We start from the raw sequence: 20,813 nt of genomic DNA, 5'->3' as shown, positions 1-20,813 counted from the left end.
TTTTAAATATCTAAAGTATTGTTTAGATGTTTGTTCAGCTAACCAGAAGTAGGCTACAGGACATACTGACATTGACAAGAGACTTCTGTATTACAGACTTCCTCATAATGTTTACTACTCGCCTGCTAAACTGGGGTACAGTTTCCCAAAAACATAGTTGCTTGAAACATTGCATAGTTAGAACCATGCAACTGAGCAAACATGCAACTGAGCCATTCCAGTCATGTTGCTAATGGGGGCATTTGAGAAATGTACTCCTGACTTACCTATTAATGATGAACATGAACCATGCCCCTTGACAGTTCTATTCCATGAGAAAGGTATGAAAAGTGCCAACATCCCCATTACAGCTTCGAACGACACCCTTATGCCTACAGCCTGCCATTTTCGGTGTTGTCCTCTGCTTCATTTTTCACAATACTTGCCGAACTGTTAAAGTCCGAAAGTGCATGTCCATTGAACTTGATAGTGCACTGGCATATGTTCAGCTTGGGGGCTTGGTTAAGACAGTTACGTAACCGTCTAGGAATTTTGAAACTGCCCATTTCGCTTCCTCCTTTTACATATTTGGGAATTATATTTGAAAGAAGGAACATCTTTCACAGCATGTCATTTCCATGTAGCAAACTCCTTTTTTCAACAATACCAAGGTGAAGTCCGATTTTCAGTCTATGGCATCTTTACTGGAGGAATAAGGTAATAGGTTTGAAATTCATCCAGAATGAGTTTTGATATGGCTCCATTCTCTACCCATTAAATGGCAATATGGGGCAACTCTGGGTTACAAGCTTCCAAATAACCAGTTAGCTCATGAAGTAATAGTTTGGCACATTTCTGTCACAGGGCATTTTGAGTGCATAATTCCAAGGCGCTGGCTCAGTCTCAGGCTGTCCAATATCTCTCACACAGGTTCCAGTTGGGGCGACAACAGCTCAGGGAGAACAACTAACTGGCTCGTTCTCAAAAATCTCACACCTCAGGTCAGTAACTTCTGCGTTTGTTTTTGTTTTGAAGGCCGGATTCGTGTGCCGGCGAGTGAATGTCATTCGGCACTGGAGACGATCCCATTCTCATTCTCCTCCCCAGATTGACGGCTCCACCCTACGCACCCTGTGCCTGCAGCATGGTCCACTGATAACATTCCACTTGAATCTGCCCCACGGCAACGCTGTCGTCTGCTACAGTTCGAAGGAGGAGGCGGTCAAGGCACAGAAATCTCTGCACATGTGAGTATGTCAGGGGCATCAAACTTTCACAGCCAATCTTGGCAGGTCCTCGAACCCAAGAAAAAGTATGCAATGGTGTTCAACATGAGCCAATTAGCAATGAGTGGACATGCGAGAAGCTTCTTCTGGTTTAATTAACATGAGCATATTTTGCGAGTGTGTTGGGTGCTGTTTGGCTGTGCCCTTAACCCACGTCTTCAATTCCTCAGGTGCGTTTTAGGGAACACTACTATTCTCGCTGAGTTCGCTAGTGAAGAGGAAATTAGCCGTTTCTTTGCACAAGGTCAGTCCATGGCCCCCTCACCGAACTGGCAGGCCCTGGGCGCTTCTCAGAACCGGATCGGGTCAGTGGAGAGTCCTCATCCTTTCCCCAACCGCAACGAGCCGAACCACTGGAACGGTGCTGGGCTGACGGGGGCTGGCGGCGGAGAGCCACACGGCATCTCCCTCTGGGGTGCGCCTAACTATTCCACTAGCTTGTGGGGGACCTCCGGTGGTAGCGAGAGCCGGGGAATCAGCAGCCCGTCCCCCATCAGCTCCTTCCTCCCCGTCGACCACCTGGCTGGAGGTGGGGATACCATGTAGACCATCTTTCACCTTCTGACCTAGACTGACCTCAGTGTGGAATAATAATAATAATAATAATAATAATAAATAATAATAATAATAACAATAATAGTAGTAACAAACGGCACTAGTTTTACTCTTTCCCAGCTATGAAAGATGGGGTCACTCTGTTTTCCACTTTTTCTTTTAGCCCAAAACATATCAGTTTGAATACTTGAATCATGCAAGGCCAATATTATAATGTGAAAGCAGATATTTACACTTCCAGGTAGTGCTACTCGTACGGAAAAAGATGTTTCAGATGAGCTCATTCGTTCATCCATAATGTTTATTTGAATTCCATAGTTATAATTTGCGTTTGTTTTTGCTGACAATGTTGGAGTATGAGCTTTTAACTTTGCACTGAATGTCGTTTTTTCTCAGTATAATCTGCAATATCGAGGGAACCGGCAGTTCCAGTGTAGTTGTTTACTCAAGGATGTTCTTAAGTGTGCGCTCTACTATGCCTCGATGTACGCCTACCTTATTGTGGTATTGTGGAGTTCAACATCAACATATAGATGCTGACTTAGGATTATTTGACAATATAAAAAAAGTATTGCACCAGTTGTCGTGTTTAAAACTAAAGAATTTAGCTCTGCAGTGTATAAAAGAAAACAATTAAAATTTTAAAAAATTGTAGCCACAGCTGTGACTTGCAAGCCTGACCTGCAAGTCAGGGGAACAGCACTTTCAAATAGGCTTTCGGTTTTGTTTTGAGGAGGGTCACATTTTGCCCTCTTGTTTACAGACTTTTTTTTTTTTTTCCCTCGAGGAAAAGTGTTTACTCCATTTTAAAATAAAAAAAATATATATAAAAATTACAAAAAAATAAAAAACAAAAAAAAAAAAAAAAAAGTTGGAAAAAAACAAAAATAGAAAAATGACAAAAAGCTTTCTATCTCTGGGAATACTGATCAGTGTTTGGCCATTTTTCTATTCCTCTCGTCTGCTAAATAACGAGCATGGTTCTCAGGAAACTTCTCCAGATCCCCCACGTACAAACTCCTTGTAGAAAAATCCAACTTTTAGCACTGAAACTACTTATAGCTCTGTAAGTTTTTCTCTGCCAAATAACTGCTTTAAGCTGGAGATATTCTACATGTTGCTTTCGGAAATGCTGTCTTTTATTAGCGAGTGGAGGAGGTTGTTTTGCCGAATCGCTAAATTTCTATCGTTCCTTCCCTTTATTCCCATTGAGTGGCTCGATGTTTTGCTCTTTGTGACTCTCGGACTTAATTGTTGTACCTTACGAAAAACGCCGAAATCAGTAACTATGCATACTGTAACCAGAGACATGGCTTACAGAATCACCTTTTGTTTATGAAATGTTTTAAATATTTGATTGCGAATATGTTATTTGCAAGACTCTCTTTGCCACAATGGTGTTTAAACAAAAAAAAAAATCTTGTTTGTTCATCAAGGTTGACATTTTAACAGTGCAAAAGTCACCCACATTTCATTGCCTTGATTCAAATTGTCTGAAGATGCAACACGTCAAGTGGCTTTTTCCAGTTTACAGATTGTGATTGTAACGTGTACAGTTTGGTTATTCACATCTGAAGTTCCTCCACAGTAATAAATCCTGACATATTTTTGGCTGCTCAGTACATGTTTGTTGTTGACGTTGTTGAGGTTGTTTCGTCGTTGTCGTCAGTTTTGTCTTTTAAAACGCAGAGCCTCTAAGTGGCTCTGGAAGGCTAGTACAGTGGTGAATGTAATCTTTTTCTGGTAGTTTGGAAATGTGCGGAAACAATGTGCATATGTGTATATATACAAACCATATTGATTGTTTAGTTTCTACAATGATGCACAATTTAAAAAAAGAAAAAGCTTCAAAGAAAGATTTCAGCATTAGGCTGTGCCACGGACCTTAATTTATATATATATATTTTTGTTTCCTTTATCCATATTTGAAAAGCATTTTACAGAACCTTGAGTATTACCCTGAACAGTGGCATGCCAGTATAGAACCATAAAGAACACGCTCTACCAAATATGAATCGATCAAAAGATTCTCCAGCTTCAGAACTTGTTTCTTTTAGCAAATGTTAAGTGGAACATATAAACCAGGTTTATTCTTAGAATATATATATATAACAAAATGCTGAAATGAAATTTGCACTTGGTGTGTGTGTGTATGTATACGTTTTTTAATATATATATATATATATATATATATATATATATATATATATATATATATATATATATATATATATATATATATATATATATATATATATATATATATATATATAATATAAAAAAACATAGATCAGACAGGCTGTAATTGGGGTGCGTGTAGTTCCTGATCAGATGGGAGCGATGTTGGAGGTTTTTGGATCGCCGGCTCCGAGTTTATGGCTGTCGTTCAGTTTATTCTGTACTCTGGTTTCTTAGCTGTGGTGGTGCTCAGTCCAGGTTTTCTCCATGTCCACCATCTCCATTCCCTCGCAGTAGGAGCGAGGCCGGGATGTCTTAGTCTGGAAGACACAAGCAGACACTGATGCTCTGAGGCATTATAACTGCATCTCTCTACTACTCGCACGACTCTATGAATACTCTCGCTTAGTGATACTTTACAGGTAGCCTCAGTGTTTTCATTTTTGCAGTTTACTTCCTGATGTAGTGGCCATTTCCCCTGTTGAGGTTAGGATTCTTCTCCTTTGTGTCACAGAACTCCAGACGTGACTCAGCCGCACTGCTTTGCGGACACAGGCATGTTCATATTTTCCCTGCTCCCAAGTGCTTATGTGTTCAATCGAAGTGAATCATGGGATTGGGGCATCCGCCTGCCCACCCTCCCTCCCCTTCTCGCCTTCTGGTCCCGTCAGCTTTATCGTTCACCTACATAGAACTGTCTGATGTTAGACAATATTGATCTTGCGGGGGTCTCATGCCAAAATAGAGGAGTGGGCTGAAAGGGATTGGTTCTTTCGTGAAAGCTGGACAATGTTTATGCTTGAAATGATCATCTACAAATAGCTACTGTGAGAAAAATAAAATGAGCTATGTACAATCCCCGTCGCTGCTCTGCAGTTTTTCTATTGCCAGGCCTAAGTGAAGGAAATTTCTGGCCTGGCATATTTACTATTTTTTAAAAGAATCCGTGTTTTAAATGCTCCCTGCTGTTTCTCATTAGGCTAGAGCAATTTACCTTTTAAACTACAAGCACTGCAGTCTTGTTGTTTTTACAAACCCTTAAAGCTTTGGTAAGATTCGCACAAAACGGGCAGTCTGAACACCTGGGTACTTCGCGTGTATCCGGCCCTCGAGTAAAGGCAGGCGTCTGTCACCTGGGGCTGTCCGCATGCACTCGCACGTGCATTTTAAACAATCCTTTGTCGTGGCAGAGAGTTAAAACCACTTTTAAAATGTGCCATGTATTTTGAAATGTTGGCCAGTTGTAGCATCTAGCTGTGATTCACTGTACTCAAGTCCCCCTATGGATTTTGTTTATAATAAATCAGATGTCGGAAGGTTTGAAGTGCTCACTTATAACTGTTATGCACATTGCTTTGGTACTGTTTAAACAATGTATAGAAAACAATAAGTATCTTAAATGAACAAGAAGTGCTTTTTGAGACTTCCGATGTCATTTGAGAATTTTTATCAAGGGGAACTGCACTTTTTGAAGGACAATCCTAATTTGTATTGATATAAATTGACTAAAGGTCTAATACAAGGTAGAAACTGTCAATTGTGTGAATGTTTCCACTGATGCAGTCATTAACTATTTTTTTTTATTTTATTTTATTTTTTTCCTCTTTGTTGCTTGCGTTCGGATTTTAGTGCTGATATGTAATGAAAATGTAGGTTTAGGTCTTTTGTTGATTGTACTTTCAGACTGATTACTGTTTGTAAAGTTGTGCTGATCTCTGCGTCAGAATTCGAAGCTGTTCAACTCGGGTTTAACCCACAATAAAGTTTCAGCAGTGTGTGTACATGTGAGTGCATGTGTGTCTCTTGTGTCAGTCATCCTAGCCCAACCCCACATATTGAGCCCCTCGTCCTGACCACTGCTCACATTCCAGGAGGAGGACAGTAATGTGGTTCCTCCTCCATTCCATACATTTCCAGCCGAATATTCCATCACCATGTAACCGGCAAATTTTACAACTTAATTCATATAAACATGATTTATATACAAACTAAATGACCCGATACTTAAAAGGACCAGAAAGCTGCACTAATCACAGATGAGCCCCAAAGATGGTGTAAATCCACGCTGAATGGGAACGCGGGGCGCTCACCGGCCGCTGGGCCCCCAGCTGCTGCAGCAACGGAAACGGCGTCCACTGGATGGGCTCAATGGGCCAGCTGCACACAGAGATGTCGCTCGCCTTGCCGGAGTCGGCCATGAAATCGTTGATGCTGCTGCCACTGAGATCCCAGTTATACTGCGAACTGAAAACAACGTCCAGCCGGAGAAGCACATTACCCAAAAGACACTTATGCTCCCGTGTTTCTCTGAAGAGTGAAATTTCAGGTTTACATTTTTGCTTTTCCACATGCATCGTCCTGTCCTGAAATGGTATCATGCAGTGATACATAATTAAGTTCTATTTCATTTGACTTCCTCTGCCAACCCCTAGAGCATGGATTCCCCTTCTAAGTCTGGTTACTCTCAAGATTTCTTCCTTCTAGGGAGTTTTTCCTTGCCACTGTCGCCTTTGGCTGTGGGGTCTTTGGGCAGGGATGAGGTAAAGCACTTTGAGACAATGTAATGTGAAAATGCTATACAAATAAAATTGAATTGATATATAATTTAGCATTTTAGCTCTGTTTGTGCACAGTTGTGTTCTTGGTATGATGCTGGGTGTGTATCCCAGACTTTCAAATGATAAGTGAGCTCCAATACTCTAGATGACTATGCTGGAAATCGAAGAAGCCAGATCGCTGTCATGACCACCAGGTGGTGCTGCTGCTGTCTTTTTTTTTTTTTTTTTTTGGGCTCCCAAACATGCCTAGCTTTGCCAGCAGGTGGCAGTATTTCACAGCCAAACTTACTAGATTAACATTGAAGTGGCTTTAATTAAATTCTTTAAATATTAATTTTGAATTATTCAACTGATTAATTTTTTATGTTGAAGTTTATACAGGGGGTAGGAGTTGATTATATGAAGCTCTCAAACTTTTATTAGTTTTGCTCACCCGTGTGCGTAGATGGTGTTGAGTTGTGTTTCGCTTCCGGGGAAGGTGGACACGATGGACAGAGTGTCGTCATGGTAACAGCAGGTCTGGTCCAATGCACGGAGGTGGAGAAGCTCATCGGAGTGACTAAAAACAGGGTTGTCGAGGGAATCGGCAGATCCGGGCCAAGACCGTAGCCAAAACCTGCCCGACAGTTCGTCGAAATGATTGAAACGTCTGTAACTGCCAAAGAAGAGAGGTACTAATGTAAGTGAGCCTTCAGTTTAATACTGGGGGAAATAAGAACAAATAGCTTCTTTTTCTCACGATAAATACTGGTTTGGCCAAACATTCACAAAACATTTGAATCAGAATAATACCAAAACGTTTATTAAGTACAGGGTCTTGGGGGGTCCTGGAGCCTGGCCCAGGAGGCATGGGGCACAAGGCTGGGGGGGGCACCATGGACAGGATGCTGGTCCCTCACGAGGCACATGCACAATGGGCAACTTCGAGACACCGGTGATGAAATACATGAGGAAACTACATAATTCTAAATGGAAAAGTCCCATCGAGGGAAAAATGTGTCTCTTTATGGAGTCTCTGAAGTGCACTGATATCAGAATCGAATGTATATCTTATAAATACAAGGCATTTAGCAACACGTTGGACCCGACCGCCCACTTTAGGTTTAGGATTTCCATTTGTGCATTTTGTTTTCGCTCTCGCTGCACACCGGATGCACACAGATATGAAGCGAGCTGAGACTGACCCTGAACAGAGCTGACACGGGAAGCGAGGGGTGCTGTAGATCTCAGAGCAGGACACAGGAGAGCCAAATGTGAAATGTTCAGAACTACACATGCATATTCAGGCGGGGAAGCCCGTGTCTCACAGCAGCGCCTCCATCGGCACTGAAAGCTAAAGGCCACCAGGGTTTCTCAGCACCTCTCACAAATATGACAAAGTTAGCATTTCCCAACCTTTTAAAATGTTTGTTTTTTTGGCTCTAATTACTGTTTATGAATCAGCAGGAGGTTTTTTCCAGCCACCCTCCGTATCGGTACAATATTTATTTTCACACTGTTTTTGTGTGAAAAATGTGATTTGTGACCAGATCCCCCACCCAGCTCCTCCAATACATGCTTCACATTTTCCATCCATGTTCCACTATCTTCTCCCCCAGCTTGTTTTCATTGGCTCTGTCTGTCTCTGTTCAGTCGCTCCGTAAATACAGCCAGCTCTGTTGGGCTGACCAGAGCCAATCAGCCGACCTAATGCAAGGTTAACACAGTTCTGGATCTCGCCAAAGGATGTGTTCCGCTGACACCCAGACAATTACTCTGCAGCACCATGAAACGATGCTACAATTGATACAGCTGGACTGATCCATGGAGATCACTCTAGCTGTCAGGTTACCCTGGTAGGATATTTCAGAGGTAAACAAGTAAAAGCCTTTTTGTAAAAACTCTTCTGAGTTTTTTCTTTGCGAATGTCACCATACCATGCAAGGGTATTAAGTGCCGCAAACTGTAAACAGTGATACATTTCTTCAAACTGCTTGCTCACCAGAAAACGTGTCCGTCCCATTGTTTAAACGGTAATTTACAGACATATTTGTCATGACTTTAGACTATTCAGGAGATGCAGTACATACGCACTGGCCTTGATCATCTTAATAAAATACAGATGTAAAGGAAATGTATATATGCTGAAGTTCATAGTACATGACAGAAAACAAACTGAAGATAGAAACAAGCATTATTGTAAGTTCTAGGTATTTGAGGTATTGAGATAATCCTGTTATTTGGCAGAACTCATTTGAAAATCGGCCAAGATCGTGCAGTAAAAGTTGAGCACTTCCAGTTAACATGTTTACAAGCATCTTCACATTGTCTCAGTAAACAGGTTGGTGAAATACCCTAAAGGGAAACGTTTAAACTTTTAGGTTTTGGTATGGATGGTAGGGACACGGTAGGGAGGACTGTGTGTGTTTAAGGGGGTCGGGGGTTCGGGGCTGATTTGGTCCCTGCCAGTGTTGAATCCAAACTTCCGCCCTTGCATCAAGCGACATATGAAAATGACTGTTCGAGGCACTCAGCTAGACCAGCACAAAGCCATCACCAGGGATGGGAACAAGTCATTTCTTGGCGAGTTCAAGTCAAGTCCCGAGTCATTTGCCCTGAAGTCCAAGTTGAGTCCAAGTCTTTTCACTAGTTATCAAATTTGTGACTCAAGTCCAAGTCGAGTTGTGAGTCATGTATTTTGAGTCTATGTCAGTGTTTTTATCTTTGGTGATTAAAATTTGCTGCAGCAAAAACCAGCCAAAAACTCAAATCTTCTCGAGTCACAGGGTCCAATTGGGTCCAAGTCGAGTCCAAGTCATTCCATCAGTTTTGCCAAGTCAAGTCACAAGTCCGTGACTCGAGTCCCCATCTCGTGCGATCAGCGTGAGCAGAAGTACATACCTGCTGCGTGTCTGATCCACCTTGGCCTGGATCAGCATGGCCTTGAAGTGCCGTATGACCAGAAAGGACACGGCGGCCATCAGCAGGGCCACAGCAATAAGCACGCCAAGGCACACGCCCACCAGCCTCTGCCGTGTCATCTGCGAGTCACACTGCCTGCCCATGAACCAGAAGTCCTCGCCAACGGGGCACCTGCACATAAATACATAACAGCTCATTGCATACGAGGGGGGCATGGCCTACACTGATGTTGGAGGCATTTCATCTTTGCTATTCACATTTAATGATATTAAGAGTAAATTATAATAGTGGTGAATTCCTCATCATTGACAAACATGGGTGACTACAGTAAAACTGTAAACCCTCTTTTTAAACCCTGATGTTATGAGTCACACACATGTGCACAGACAGTGATGAGGACAACATGGTCACTGCAGTATCAGTATCAAAGAAAGGCATTTGTTCTAGGCCATGTCCACCCAAGTGAACCAGTGTGTCCTCCCCAAATCTCACCCACCAAGGACACCATCAAGTATTCTATTTAAATTTTCATTTTTTATATAAGCATTCATCCTAAAATAAATAAGCACAGTCTCTCCTGGGGTGTGGCTATAGATCGTCCTCTTATTTAGCCCTTCGCCATTCCCCTAATTGACAAATTTTACCATGGCCCCCTGCCCCACATGCCCCCGTGAAAATCTTGGGGCCGCCTGTTCTGCCCCCAGCACGAGGTCACTCACTGGCACGTCGGCGCCTCGCCTTGGTGGTGGCTGCATATGCCGTCGTTCTTGCAATAGCCCGCGTGGCACAGCGAGGTGCAGCTGGCATTGCCCGAGTGGCCTGGGACACATCGGAAGCCGGGGGGGCATAGGAAGAGCCAAGAGCAGGGATCAGACTGCAGTCCTGCTGGGCAGAGGGACAGGAGGTCAGCTGTATCCTGTCTCCACATGCTTAAAACAGTCTCCCAATACGGCCCTGTTTTTACATAGGAGCTGGGAGGAGCAGAAATGTGGATTGTTTGGCAGGGAGCAAAAACCTGGACCGGCTATGGGTTCCCGAGGACTGGATTGGGAAACACTAGCTTAAAACATTAGTGCATGTTAAAAAGCCACCGTTACCGCCCACGGTGATCTTCTGCACTCTCGTGCTGTTCAAATACAGCCCCTTCGTCACGGCATCACTCAGCCCTGTCACCTCCAGGAGGGGTGCCCCGACCACCCCCAGCCACGGCAGGGCTCCCCTGGTGTCGAACGTGGCCACGCTCTGCACGACAGTTGAAGTGCTGTGGGGGCACAGAGAGGAGAATGAGATAGGGCTACGTGTACAGACAAGGCCAGCACCTTGCAGGCAGAAACAGAGAGAGGAATCTAATTACCTTGTCCATGACAGCTGTAGGGCCTGAAAGCCAGGAGCCTTCTGTAAGAATGGATGTAACTGCAAAATGAGGGAGGAAATTCATGACTCTTTTATCCAAAGCAATACATAATTCTGAAAGCCTCTGATCTCTAGAGCAATTGGGGTTATGGACTGAACAATGAAATAATTCTAGAAACCCTGGGATTTGAACCAGCAACCCTTTGATCACAAGTATAGAGTCTTAACCCACTGAGCCCTGCACTAGTACCTCACATACTTGATGTTTATATTACTGTCTTCGGAGGAAGTGCTACACTCACTGCTGTGCTTTACCTTTGTGACTGTGTCCTCCTCCAAGCCTCTGAGATGCTGATCCTTTTCATCAGATGCCAGTATGACCTGCAGGAGGAGCTGTGCTGTTTCTTCTGGAAGTCACAAATGTGCAAAATCACTAGTCAAACTAGAAACTGGTCATGCTAACGCAGCGTACTGGTTCAGATCCACACTGAGTGAGTGGTAGCTAACAGCCTGCTGTAAGAGATAGAGTATGCTTCACACGTCATAACAATTCAATAGTATGTATTAGTGCTTTTGTTATGTCTAACTGGTATAGTGTATCATTACAGTTTTATGCTTTAGTGGTACTTGGCTATGCATATGAACAGTATGATTTGCAGAGTGTGACCAGGAACCCTCCTGGCAGCAGAATAAGTTAGCATGATTCTGCGGTTGGAGGCAGCGAGCAATTGGCCAAGAGGTTGCTAGAAAAAGAAAGAGGAGAGCACCAAAGTCCGGTTGCCAGGCCTTGATCCTACCCTGGACCAGAACATATCAGAGAAGCAGTTTCCGCTCCGAAACGGCTGTTTGTAGTCAGCCTTTCCCAGCCTTACTATACATATTACAACGGCATTGTCACACATTAAGTTAATCTAAAAAGGTCTGTAAACATACTTGCGCTATGCAGCTATCTTACGTGATGATTTAACATGAACCTGTTATCCTAGGATTAAGGAGTAGGGCTAAGACCGTTTGGAAAATAGACATTACCTGTAAACGGGAGGCCAAGTTAAGGAGCAAAATGAAAGGATTTGTCTGAAGAAGGTATCAACAAGTGCTAACCTTTGATGATGGCTGGCTGGTCTTCAACAATGAAAATTCTCCGTTTGACCGTTTGAGCTGGAGATTGAAGGGTTGTCCCAGGCCTGCTTACAGTAGTGTGCACGGAGGAAGGACCCGTGGTGAGGGGGTTCCCCGGGGCCTCTGGAGCTGTCATGGGAGGGGATGTGGAAGGTGGCGCTGCTGTAGTCCTCACAGGATCATGCCAGGTTGCACGTACACTCGTGCTGACTGTGGAACTGGTGGTCACCAGTGGGTTGGTCACGCAGTCGTGGCAGTATTGTGTACCGGCCTGCTTCACTCCACTTTGCACCGAAGGGGATCTTTCAGGTGCCTTAGGATTCACCGGCAAGCCGCCTGGTGATTGGAAGGTGGGGCTGCTCACCTCCAAAGTGGAATAAATAGGAGGAGCTACTGAGGTGGAGGTCCCATCTCTCCTACTCAATGGGATCTTCTCAGACTCTGCAGAACTGACTGTAAGTGTGTGTACTGGTGTTACTCTCTGAGAGTATTCTTGAGTAGTATGTTCAGTGCTGGTATTTTCATTCTCAGAATGCCCTTTACTGCTGGTAAAAGTCCTTCCATCTAAGTTTTGAGATACACTAGTCCTTTGGGTCAATACAGGAGACACGGAAGCCATGTAGGGGGTGGTGCTCAGCTCCTCCAGACCACTTATGGTGCTGTAAATGGAGGAATTACCATTTGGCTGTGTTCCTCTGTGAGATTCGGAGTGAGAGGTTAAGCTCTGCGAGCTAGTTTCTGAGTTTGTCTTGTTTTCAGCTAAGGAAAAGGTTTTTGATATTGCAGTAAGTGAAATGGAACTCGGATTGTAGCTATTTGACACTGCTGAAGCACTCGATTCAGGCTGTATTTTTAGAACTTCTGTGGAGTGTGACTGTGCAGAACTCTGTTGTGGATTCGTATGGGGATCAGATGGATGCAAGTCAGCATTACTTACATCTGTTGACTCTTGCTGAAAGTGAATAGTGCTGGAGTCTATAATGTCATGTGCCCCTTGATAATCCAATCTTACATAAGTATTAGTGGTTGTAAATTGACTGTCAGGATCTCTGCTTTGCACGGAAGATCCAATTTTTTCTGAGGTACCATTTTCTGCATGATGAAGAACATCTACAGCACTCAACCTCACAGTGCTAGAGAACAAAGGAACATCAGGAAGAGAGGCCTCACCTACAGTATTTAATTCAATGTCCCCAGTGGCACCCCCAGTAGTCATGTGACTTAGTCCTAACCCCATGTTAGTAGTGTCTTCAAGCACTGAGCCAAAAGGTGACCCTTTGTGGGTGACACTTCTCGAACCCCTTCCTAAAAGGGCACCTGGCCCTGTGGCTGGTTCTTCTGAAGCTTCCTGGGAGAGCCCTGTGGTGAAAGGGGAAACAGAGTGCCGCTTAGCATTTTCCAACTTCCCCATTCAAGGAAAGTGCCAAAAGACAGACAGTCTGTTGTCATTTTGAATGAAATCCTTTGTGTCAACATTACCTGCAGGTACAGTGATGAGTGAACGTTCGGCAAACGCATCTGAGGCAGTTGGCAGTATGCCTGACCTGGGTGACACACTTTGGGTGTCAAACTCAACCGGTTCATCTTCTGAGTGGAAGGAAGCGATGCTGGACGGGATGATGCTCATATCAACATGACATTTTCCCCCTGGGTGGCTTGTTGGAGAAGTGTCATAGCTGTCACTCTGCAGGCTCAGGGCATCCGGTAATGAACCAGGAGAAGTCGCAGTGATGGCTGGAAGCATCCCGGAGGAGGAGGCCTCTAGCAGGCCTGCAGTGGAAAGGAGAGGAGCTCTTGCATGCCTAGAGTCTGCCCCAGAGACTGCCTCTTGCAGATGGCCTCCCAGACTCTGTGTGAATGGTACAGTGACAGAACTGAGAGTGGGGGAAGGCGTGGAGGACTTCAGGAGCAGTGACACCTCTGACTTGACATCAGCAACCAGATGTTCAGAGACCCTTTGGCCTGGTACTACAGAGATCTCCCTGTGCACACTGCTCTCAGGCATGGTGCGGCCCAAAGTGCTGGTGCTAATGTACAAAACGGCAGAAGCGGTACCAGATGCGTCCGGGTAATTGTGTGACACTTCCTGAGTGAGGACGACAGCTTCCTTATCAGGTACTGCAGACATACTGGAACCTGTCCAGAGGGAGGGGGCCAGGGTTGTGCTCTGGAATGTAGTGACGGTGGTGCCGTACCCCAACCCTTGACCTTCCACCCCCAGGGTGAGATGAATGTTGCTCTTGTGATCTAAATCTGGCACAGGAGACCCTGAATGCCGTGATTTCTCCCACTTACTGGAAAGTTCCAAAAGTTCTTCAGAGATTGTTTGTGTGTGCGTACCAAAGTTTGTCTGGGCATGCACACCCCAGATGTCATTCATATCCTTAGAAGAATGACGGACCTCTTTCCAGTCTGAAAAAATAATACAATTGTTTTCTGTTAACTATAGATCACATCCATTGATAGGTATGCGGTTTATATCAATACCTGTAAAAAGTGAACCGAAGCCTATGTAACTTACCCAGTGTTTCACGTCACAGTTTAAATCAGTTAATTTAAATAATTAAAGCAAAACGGATTTTTAGAAAAGAAATACGTAACAAAATTATATTCATTTCAACAGAATATATCTTTAAATCGTACGTTTCTATCGGATATGAATAATTAACAGTCACGAAAAGTAGTTACAAGTAATTCATATCAGTTATGAAATTAAGAAGGATGTTAAGTACGCAAAAGAAGCGATGAATAAACAGTATCCTTTGTTGATATAGTATTGAAGTACTCAATCTTGAAATAAATTCAGGTAGCCATTTTATTAAAAATAGAAATTTGAGTATGAATCACGAATATACAGTAAAGTATGAAAGACCATTTGTGTCGGGCATGCATCGAAAGATAATACAGAATTTCGCCTCAGCGAAGTAATTACAGTCAAAACTGTGGAAACACAGGTTAAAGACAACATATACCTCAAATTCACAGTATGAATAGATATCTCTAAAATAAGCTTCACTGCCACACTTTACCACTTACCATTTAAAAAAATATTTAAAAACATTATTGAATGATGACTAACCATTTATTTAGAAATATTTAAATAAGCATTACACAAATTGTGTTACACTGACTGTTGAAGGTTGTAATTATGATACTGATGGTGCCGCTTATGCCGAAGGATGTCTGCCGTTTGCCGCCACGCAGCCATCTAACTTCCAACTGTTACCAACCTCACAGTAATTTATCATTTCATCAGGTATTAACCATCCAAATGGATGAGAAGTTGTCAAAATAATTCCTAGGTTAATTTCTTTTCACGAAGGTTACCTACGTTTCTCCCGCAAAAGCATAAATCTAATGTTCATGGTATGCCAAAACATAAAATGAAAATGTCGAGCGTAACGTCTTCTATGTTTTGACTCATAAACTTAGTTAGAAACGGGTTTAGAAACCTAGAATCATTGTTGCCATGATGCTGCATTTTCTTTGTTTATATGTGTACTTGAGAGATTATGCAGATTCGTCGAAAAATGGATTAAGTACAGATCTAAATTTGATTTGCTTACCTGTGTTGAAAATAAAAATAAAAATAAAAATGTTGATCCGCATTTTGTTGTTTTATACATCCCAGAGAGAAATGTGACAGCTCTTTCCCTTCCATGCAGATTACTGGGAGGGATCCTTAAAGCAAAGGTCTCAGGAGCCTCTTATCCGACCACGCTTCCAGCGTGATACCCAAATCTTCTTTTCTAAAGTCTGTTACATCCCATTGCAGAGTATCGCTTTCACTACATGCCCCCACCCCCCGGGGATGCCTTTTTCCTGCTCTGTAAAGGAAATCCTGACATGGTAAACCCTAAATGAGATACACGTGTACTGCAAAGTCACACTGAGCATACAGGGAGGCGCAAGATCCCACGTCCATCTGACCGACATTATGTCGCACCTGCGGCGGTTCCTGCAGCGACGACGATTCCTCTACTTGGCATGTTTTTCAATTAGGCAAAAAGCCAAAACTGTGGGCAGGAAATAATTAATGTTTATGGGGAGACATGAAAGGCTCCCATTGTATAATTAGAATTAACGTTGGAAGGAAAACGTGATTAATCGTGTAAAAATAAAGTCGACTAGACAGCTGGAGGATTGGTCATTAATGACATAGCTCTGTAACGTGGAGGCTGAGATCTCAAATCCTGGCGTGTTACATATCCTCAAGTTTTCAAGTCAGATTTACGCAGACTGATTGAATAAAATCATATAGGCTATTTAAGAGCAAAAAAAACAATAGCTGTATGTGATAATGCCACTCCTAAATTTAAACATAACACCAATTCTAATCCTACCCCTATAGTACAGGGATGGGTCTTCAATCGGCCAGATAGAATTGGGCCATCAAATACAAGCAATGGGTCTATTAAAAGTATACTCCTATAATATTAAATTATACGTATTTGCTAATGTCATCTTAAATCGACATAAAATAGCCAAAAAGAAACACACAGGCACAGGATAAACAGGGGGCGGAAAAACCGGTGAAAAAGGCAGACTTTTTTAAGTTCTCCAACAGTGTAACTGTTCTCCAAGGAGGGGTTCACGACACATCATTATCGGTTCGATATGCACATTAAATAAACGTAAACATGTCTTGACAAGAGGAACTTAAAGTCACAAGTAGATGTTAAACATGGAAAACATTGTGCTAATTGTGGCTGTGAGTTTGTTACAACTAATCCTGGTTACAGTCAGTCATAATTGGCGGATTGGAAACATTCTGGCTCCCCAATAATTTACACGAACAATGGAGAGAGAATATATGATAAAACCAAGACTGACTGTCATCTTTGTTATACCAAACTGGAGTATGTTGCTGAAAACACATCTATCGCGCTAACTCGTTTGAGACCACACCATGCAAGTGTGTGAATGACCGGAGGAAGCATTAGAATCGCTTATTCTCTCAGTGGTGTTTGACCAAATTAAGTTACAGATCATATCGGCTGCCATACTCATTATCAGAAAACAGAGCATTTAGTTCAGCTGGATTATGATTTTATATTTGAATTTTTTTTCCTAAGTAAGCGTCTGACATTCAGCCATGTCGATTACTTAAAAGGGTGGGCGGGAGTGAAAAATGCCTGTTTAGTTTACACACCCATTTCCTCTTTTCTTCTCACATGGAAAGCAGGGCAAGGACAATTCTTTCTTTTTTTATTTTCGGATCAATTAAAACACCGAGGCACACTGCACCAGACTGGCTTGTACCTAGGCTGACCCCGTAAATAGTACTGTCACGTGATTGAAATGTCATGACTTAAGCAGATACACCTAAATACCAATTTGGAAGCGCCGGGCAGCAGGACATACACTGTAATGAAGTTAGGCTCGGGAGAGCAGAACAGCTCCTGGAGCCCTTTCTCACCCAAGCTTGACAGCATGGCACAACGGCTTGCACTGCATGGGGAGGTATGCCAGGTCCTCCTCGGCCTTACCTCAGGCAAGCAGTAGGGTTACACCACTCTGGTCTCCACATTGTCTCCTTCATCATTGTGGAATTTGCATGTTGTCGTAGGGTTCCCTCTGGGTACTCCCTCCCCGCTCCACAGTTCAAACACAGGTGAATTGGAGTTACCAAATTGCCTATAGGTGTGAGTGGATGGTGTGTAAGTGTACGTTTTAATGGGCTGGCGCCCCATCCTGGGTTGTTCCCTACCTTGTACCTATAGTTTCTTAGACTGGCTCTGGATCTTCCTGTGACCATAAATTGGAAATGAAGGTTCCGAAAATGGACGGGGAGATGGGAAAATGTATGCATTTTAGTGTCTGATATCAAAAGTTGCTAAAAGTGGCAAAGTAAATAAAAAAATTAAAAATAACTGGTAGCTGTTTTTTGGGGGAAAGAAATTGCCAGGTAACCTGAAAAGTTGATAAAAATTGCTACATTAGTAACACTGACCAGAGCTGGCCACCCCGTCAATCAGTTGATTAGAAGGTGATTAATGGATAATGCTTGCAATCAGCCAAATATACTGAGCCCCACTGTCAGCATATTATATGCCTCCCCCAGTTGCCAAAATATTACTCAATTGGTGCTCCAGTAAAATCACTGGGTTTAGTCTAGCCTAATATATGATTATAATCGTGCATTGGTTTACTACTTTGATTTGCCTGCACTATATGTGCAGTTATAGAAAATTAATCAACGCCCTTCATATTTCAGAATTCAGAAGTACCGTGGTATAACTCTCTCTCTCTCTCTCTCTCTCTCTCTCTATATATATATATATATATATATATATATATATATAGTTATACCATATATTACAGCTAGAAGGTTCCTATTCACTCCACTCAACTCAGGGGAAACATGCTTCAGTTACATTGTGTTCGCTATAATTTCCAGGGCTGCCAATAATCGTGACACATGTATTTCTGTCAAAGATAATTATTTCTTGATGAAGGATTTTTTTTTCTTGGAATAAATTTATGTTAATGAAAAGTTGGATTTTTCTCAATTTTTCAGTGTGACATGAAACTGCTTCACCAAAAGGTGGATTTTTCTAACCCTTTTTACAAAACTTTACAAGGGGTGTCAATAATTGTGGAGGTTGCAGTATGTCTGTATGCCCTTTGTCCATCTCTGATCACTCTGGTGAGTACTACAGTAAATGGCACATCAATTAGCATGTCCAGGAAAAGTTCATTTTGAGCATATCCATTTGCATTACTTTTGAGTTATATTTGGATGTGCATATTTAACAAAAAAAAGCCAGTCAGAATAATGTTTGATTGTTCAAATTAATTACATTGTTTGATACTTTGTTTTTCAAGTGAAAGAACTGACCTTTGGTGTCTATAGAATGTTGCACAGATTTTGCTAATATGGAAGCACGTTTCGGTACAGTATGTACCTCAGTTTTGAAGTCATGGTTCTGTACATTTGTGGTACAGCAGGGGTAAAGTAATAAAACATAATCACTTATGTTTTTTCGTTTTTAAATAATGGTTTACTGAACAATGTATTAAAAAAGTGTCAATATTGCTGCAACCTACTAATAAAAAAGTTACATTTATTTAAAAGTACATCAAAATAGATATTCATTAAGATGCACATTTAGAAAATTAACTGCACCTGATCTGTACTACATTCATATTAGCAGCTTACAGCTTCATAACTAGTGCATAGTAGTTGTGCAACACAAATATCCATCCATCCATCCATTTTCCAAACCACTTATCCTATTGGGTCGCGGGGGGTCCGGAGCCTATCCCGGAAGCAATGGGCACGAGGCAGGGAACAACCCAGGATGGGGGGCCAGCACATCGCAGGGCACACTCACACACCATCCACTCACACATGCACACCTATGGGCAATTTAGCAACTCCAATTAGCCTCAGCATGTTTTTGGACTGTGGGGGGAAACTGGAGTACCCGGAGGAAACTCCACGACGACATGGGGAGAACATGCAAACTCCGCACACATGTGACCCAGGCGGAGACTTGAACCCGGGTCCCAGAGGTGTGAGGCAACAGTGCTAACCACTGCACCACCATGCCGCCCCCCCAACACAAATATTGTCTCAAAAAATACAAAGTATAACAAAATATCAATTATGGTGCAGAAGTTGAAGGTCTTCAAGTGCTGGTTTATCTGTGTTCACTGTAAACTATGCATGCATGTGTAGTGGCGCAGATTCATCCACCCCTTTCTGATTGTGACTCAGGGGGGAAAAACACGAACATAGAAAGGTTCCGCATTTGTCACATTTGTTCCTTACGTATGCATACCGAACCGAAACACCCATACTGAAATTTTTGGGCAAGAATACGTGTACTGTTTTATAGAGGATATTGGTTAAAATGCTTAATATGTTATGTTGAATAATGAAAATATGTATACAATTCGTTGATTGTATTTTCAGTTGAATGAAAACAATATAGTGATTTGACGGGTTCTAAACAAACGATCCATTTTATTACTTGACAAAACTCATGCAACAACTACTCTCCGACCAATTTCACTCCAGTTCTCTCCTGCACTCTGTTCGAGGGTATTCTATATGCCAACCCACCTCATCCAATTACAATACAGGTCAGAGGTCAACCAATGACCTTTTACATTTCAAAAACGTATGCAAAGTAAAATACCCTTTCAGGTGTGTACACATACATCACAGCCTACATGTTTCCTGCTTTAAGAAATTCTACTTTACAGTAAATTTTTAAATCAGTGATAAACCTATATGTTTATAGGGGGTTGGCACCCCATCCTGGGTTGTTCCTTACCTTGTGCGCAGGGTTACCAATTTTGGTCAGATGGCTAGAGTGAGATTATCAACAAGTCTGCACACACATTAAATACAGTATGGGTGTGACGGATTTATTACCTTGTAAATAGTCTGTAAGATTTGCAAACTGCCCCAAAGATTTTGATGTAGTTAATTGTAGATTTATAATATAATAAAGAGTTACCGTAAGAGTCTGAAAGCATGTGTGTTACGCTAGATGCGTGAGAGTTGCCCTGGGTGTGACTTTTCAGATGTTTATCCTTCAAATGGCATGTGTGTTCAGCTTCTACCTGTCTATTAACATTAAATAATATTTGTCATATTAACCCTTAAGCTATATAATATATTCTCTGTTATTCAAGCTTGCAGTTCATTATTAGCACATTCTGCCTTTTTTGGGCCTGAGTAGCACAGCTTTGCTAAGCCAAGCCTAAAGAGGGTGACATTTGGGACAGCATATACTCTGTATCACAGTCTATGTATAGTGACTCATTTCCATACACTGATAAATCTTCTGTAAAACAGCAACACGACATCGGTGCTTCTGAAGGGGCAGAAGTCAATGAGATTCCAAAAGACAAGGCCCAGAAAAGGAGA

At 42.4% G+C, this 20,813-nt stretch overlaps 2 protein-coding genes across 8 annotated transcripts in view; one reads left to right on the top strand and one right to left on the bottom strand.

The window, feature by feature from the left end:
* LOC125741896 (trinucleotide repeat-containing gene 6A protein-like) overlaps window positions 1-5,779 on the top strand; it is a 37,995-nt gene extending 32,216 nt beyond the window's left edge. For all 6 annotated transcript variants that reach the window (XM_049013391.1, XM_049013392.1, XM_049013390.1 and 3 more), the window contains 3 exons: window positions 910-980; window positions 1,087-1,226; window positions 1,436-5,779. In XM_049013391.1, coding sequence (XP_048869348.1) covers window positions 910-980; window positions 1,087-1,226; window positions 1,436-1,811 — 587 coding nt within the window. In that variant the 3' untranslated portion in view covers window positions 1,812-5,779. The remainder of the gene's footprint in view (window positions 1-909; window positions 981-1,086; window positions 1,227-1,435) is intronic.
* Window positions 4,180-15,782, bottom strand: si:ch211-14k19.8 (mucin-17). Of its 2 annotated transcripts, XM_049013394.1 has the most exons (11): window positions 15,496-15,782; window positions 13,409-14,341; window positions 11,912-13,288; window positions 11,126-11,217; window positions 10,812-10,870; window positions 10,555-10,718; window positions 10,177-10,339; window positions 9,437-9,628; window positions 6,990-7,211; window positions 6,089-6,242; window positions 4,180-4,318 (listed from the first exon to the last, which is right to left on the bottom strand). In XM_049013394.1, exons 1-11 carry the CDS (start codon window positions 15,536-15,538, stop codon window positions 4,232-4,234), a joined length of 3,486 nt encoding a protein of 1,161 aa, XP_048869351.1. In that variant the 5' UTR covers window positions 15,539-15,782; the 3' UTR covers window positions 4,180-4,231. The 2 variants fall into 2 exon arrangements, with proteins under 2 accessions (XP_048869351.1, XP_048869352.1); XM_049013395.1 differs by lacking the exons at window positions 11,912-13,288; window positions 13,409-14,341; window positions 15,496-15,782 and having other exon boundaries at window positions 10,631-10,718; window positions 11,126-11,207.
* Window positions 15,783-20,813: the final 5,031 nt, after the last annotated feature.

The sequence above is a fragment of the Brienomyrus brachyistius genome, chromosome 5 (genome assembly GCF_023856365.1).
Source record: "Brienomyrus brachyistius isolate T26 chromosome 5, BBRACH_0.4, whole genome shotgun sequence".
Lineage (NCBI taxonomy): Eukaryota > Metazoa > Chordata > Actinopteri > Osteoglossiformes > Mormyridae > Brienomyrus > Brienomyrus brachyistius.
Note: the sequence above shows the minus strand (reverse complement) of the source record. Positions and strands in the feature narration are given on the sequence as shown.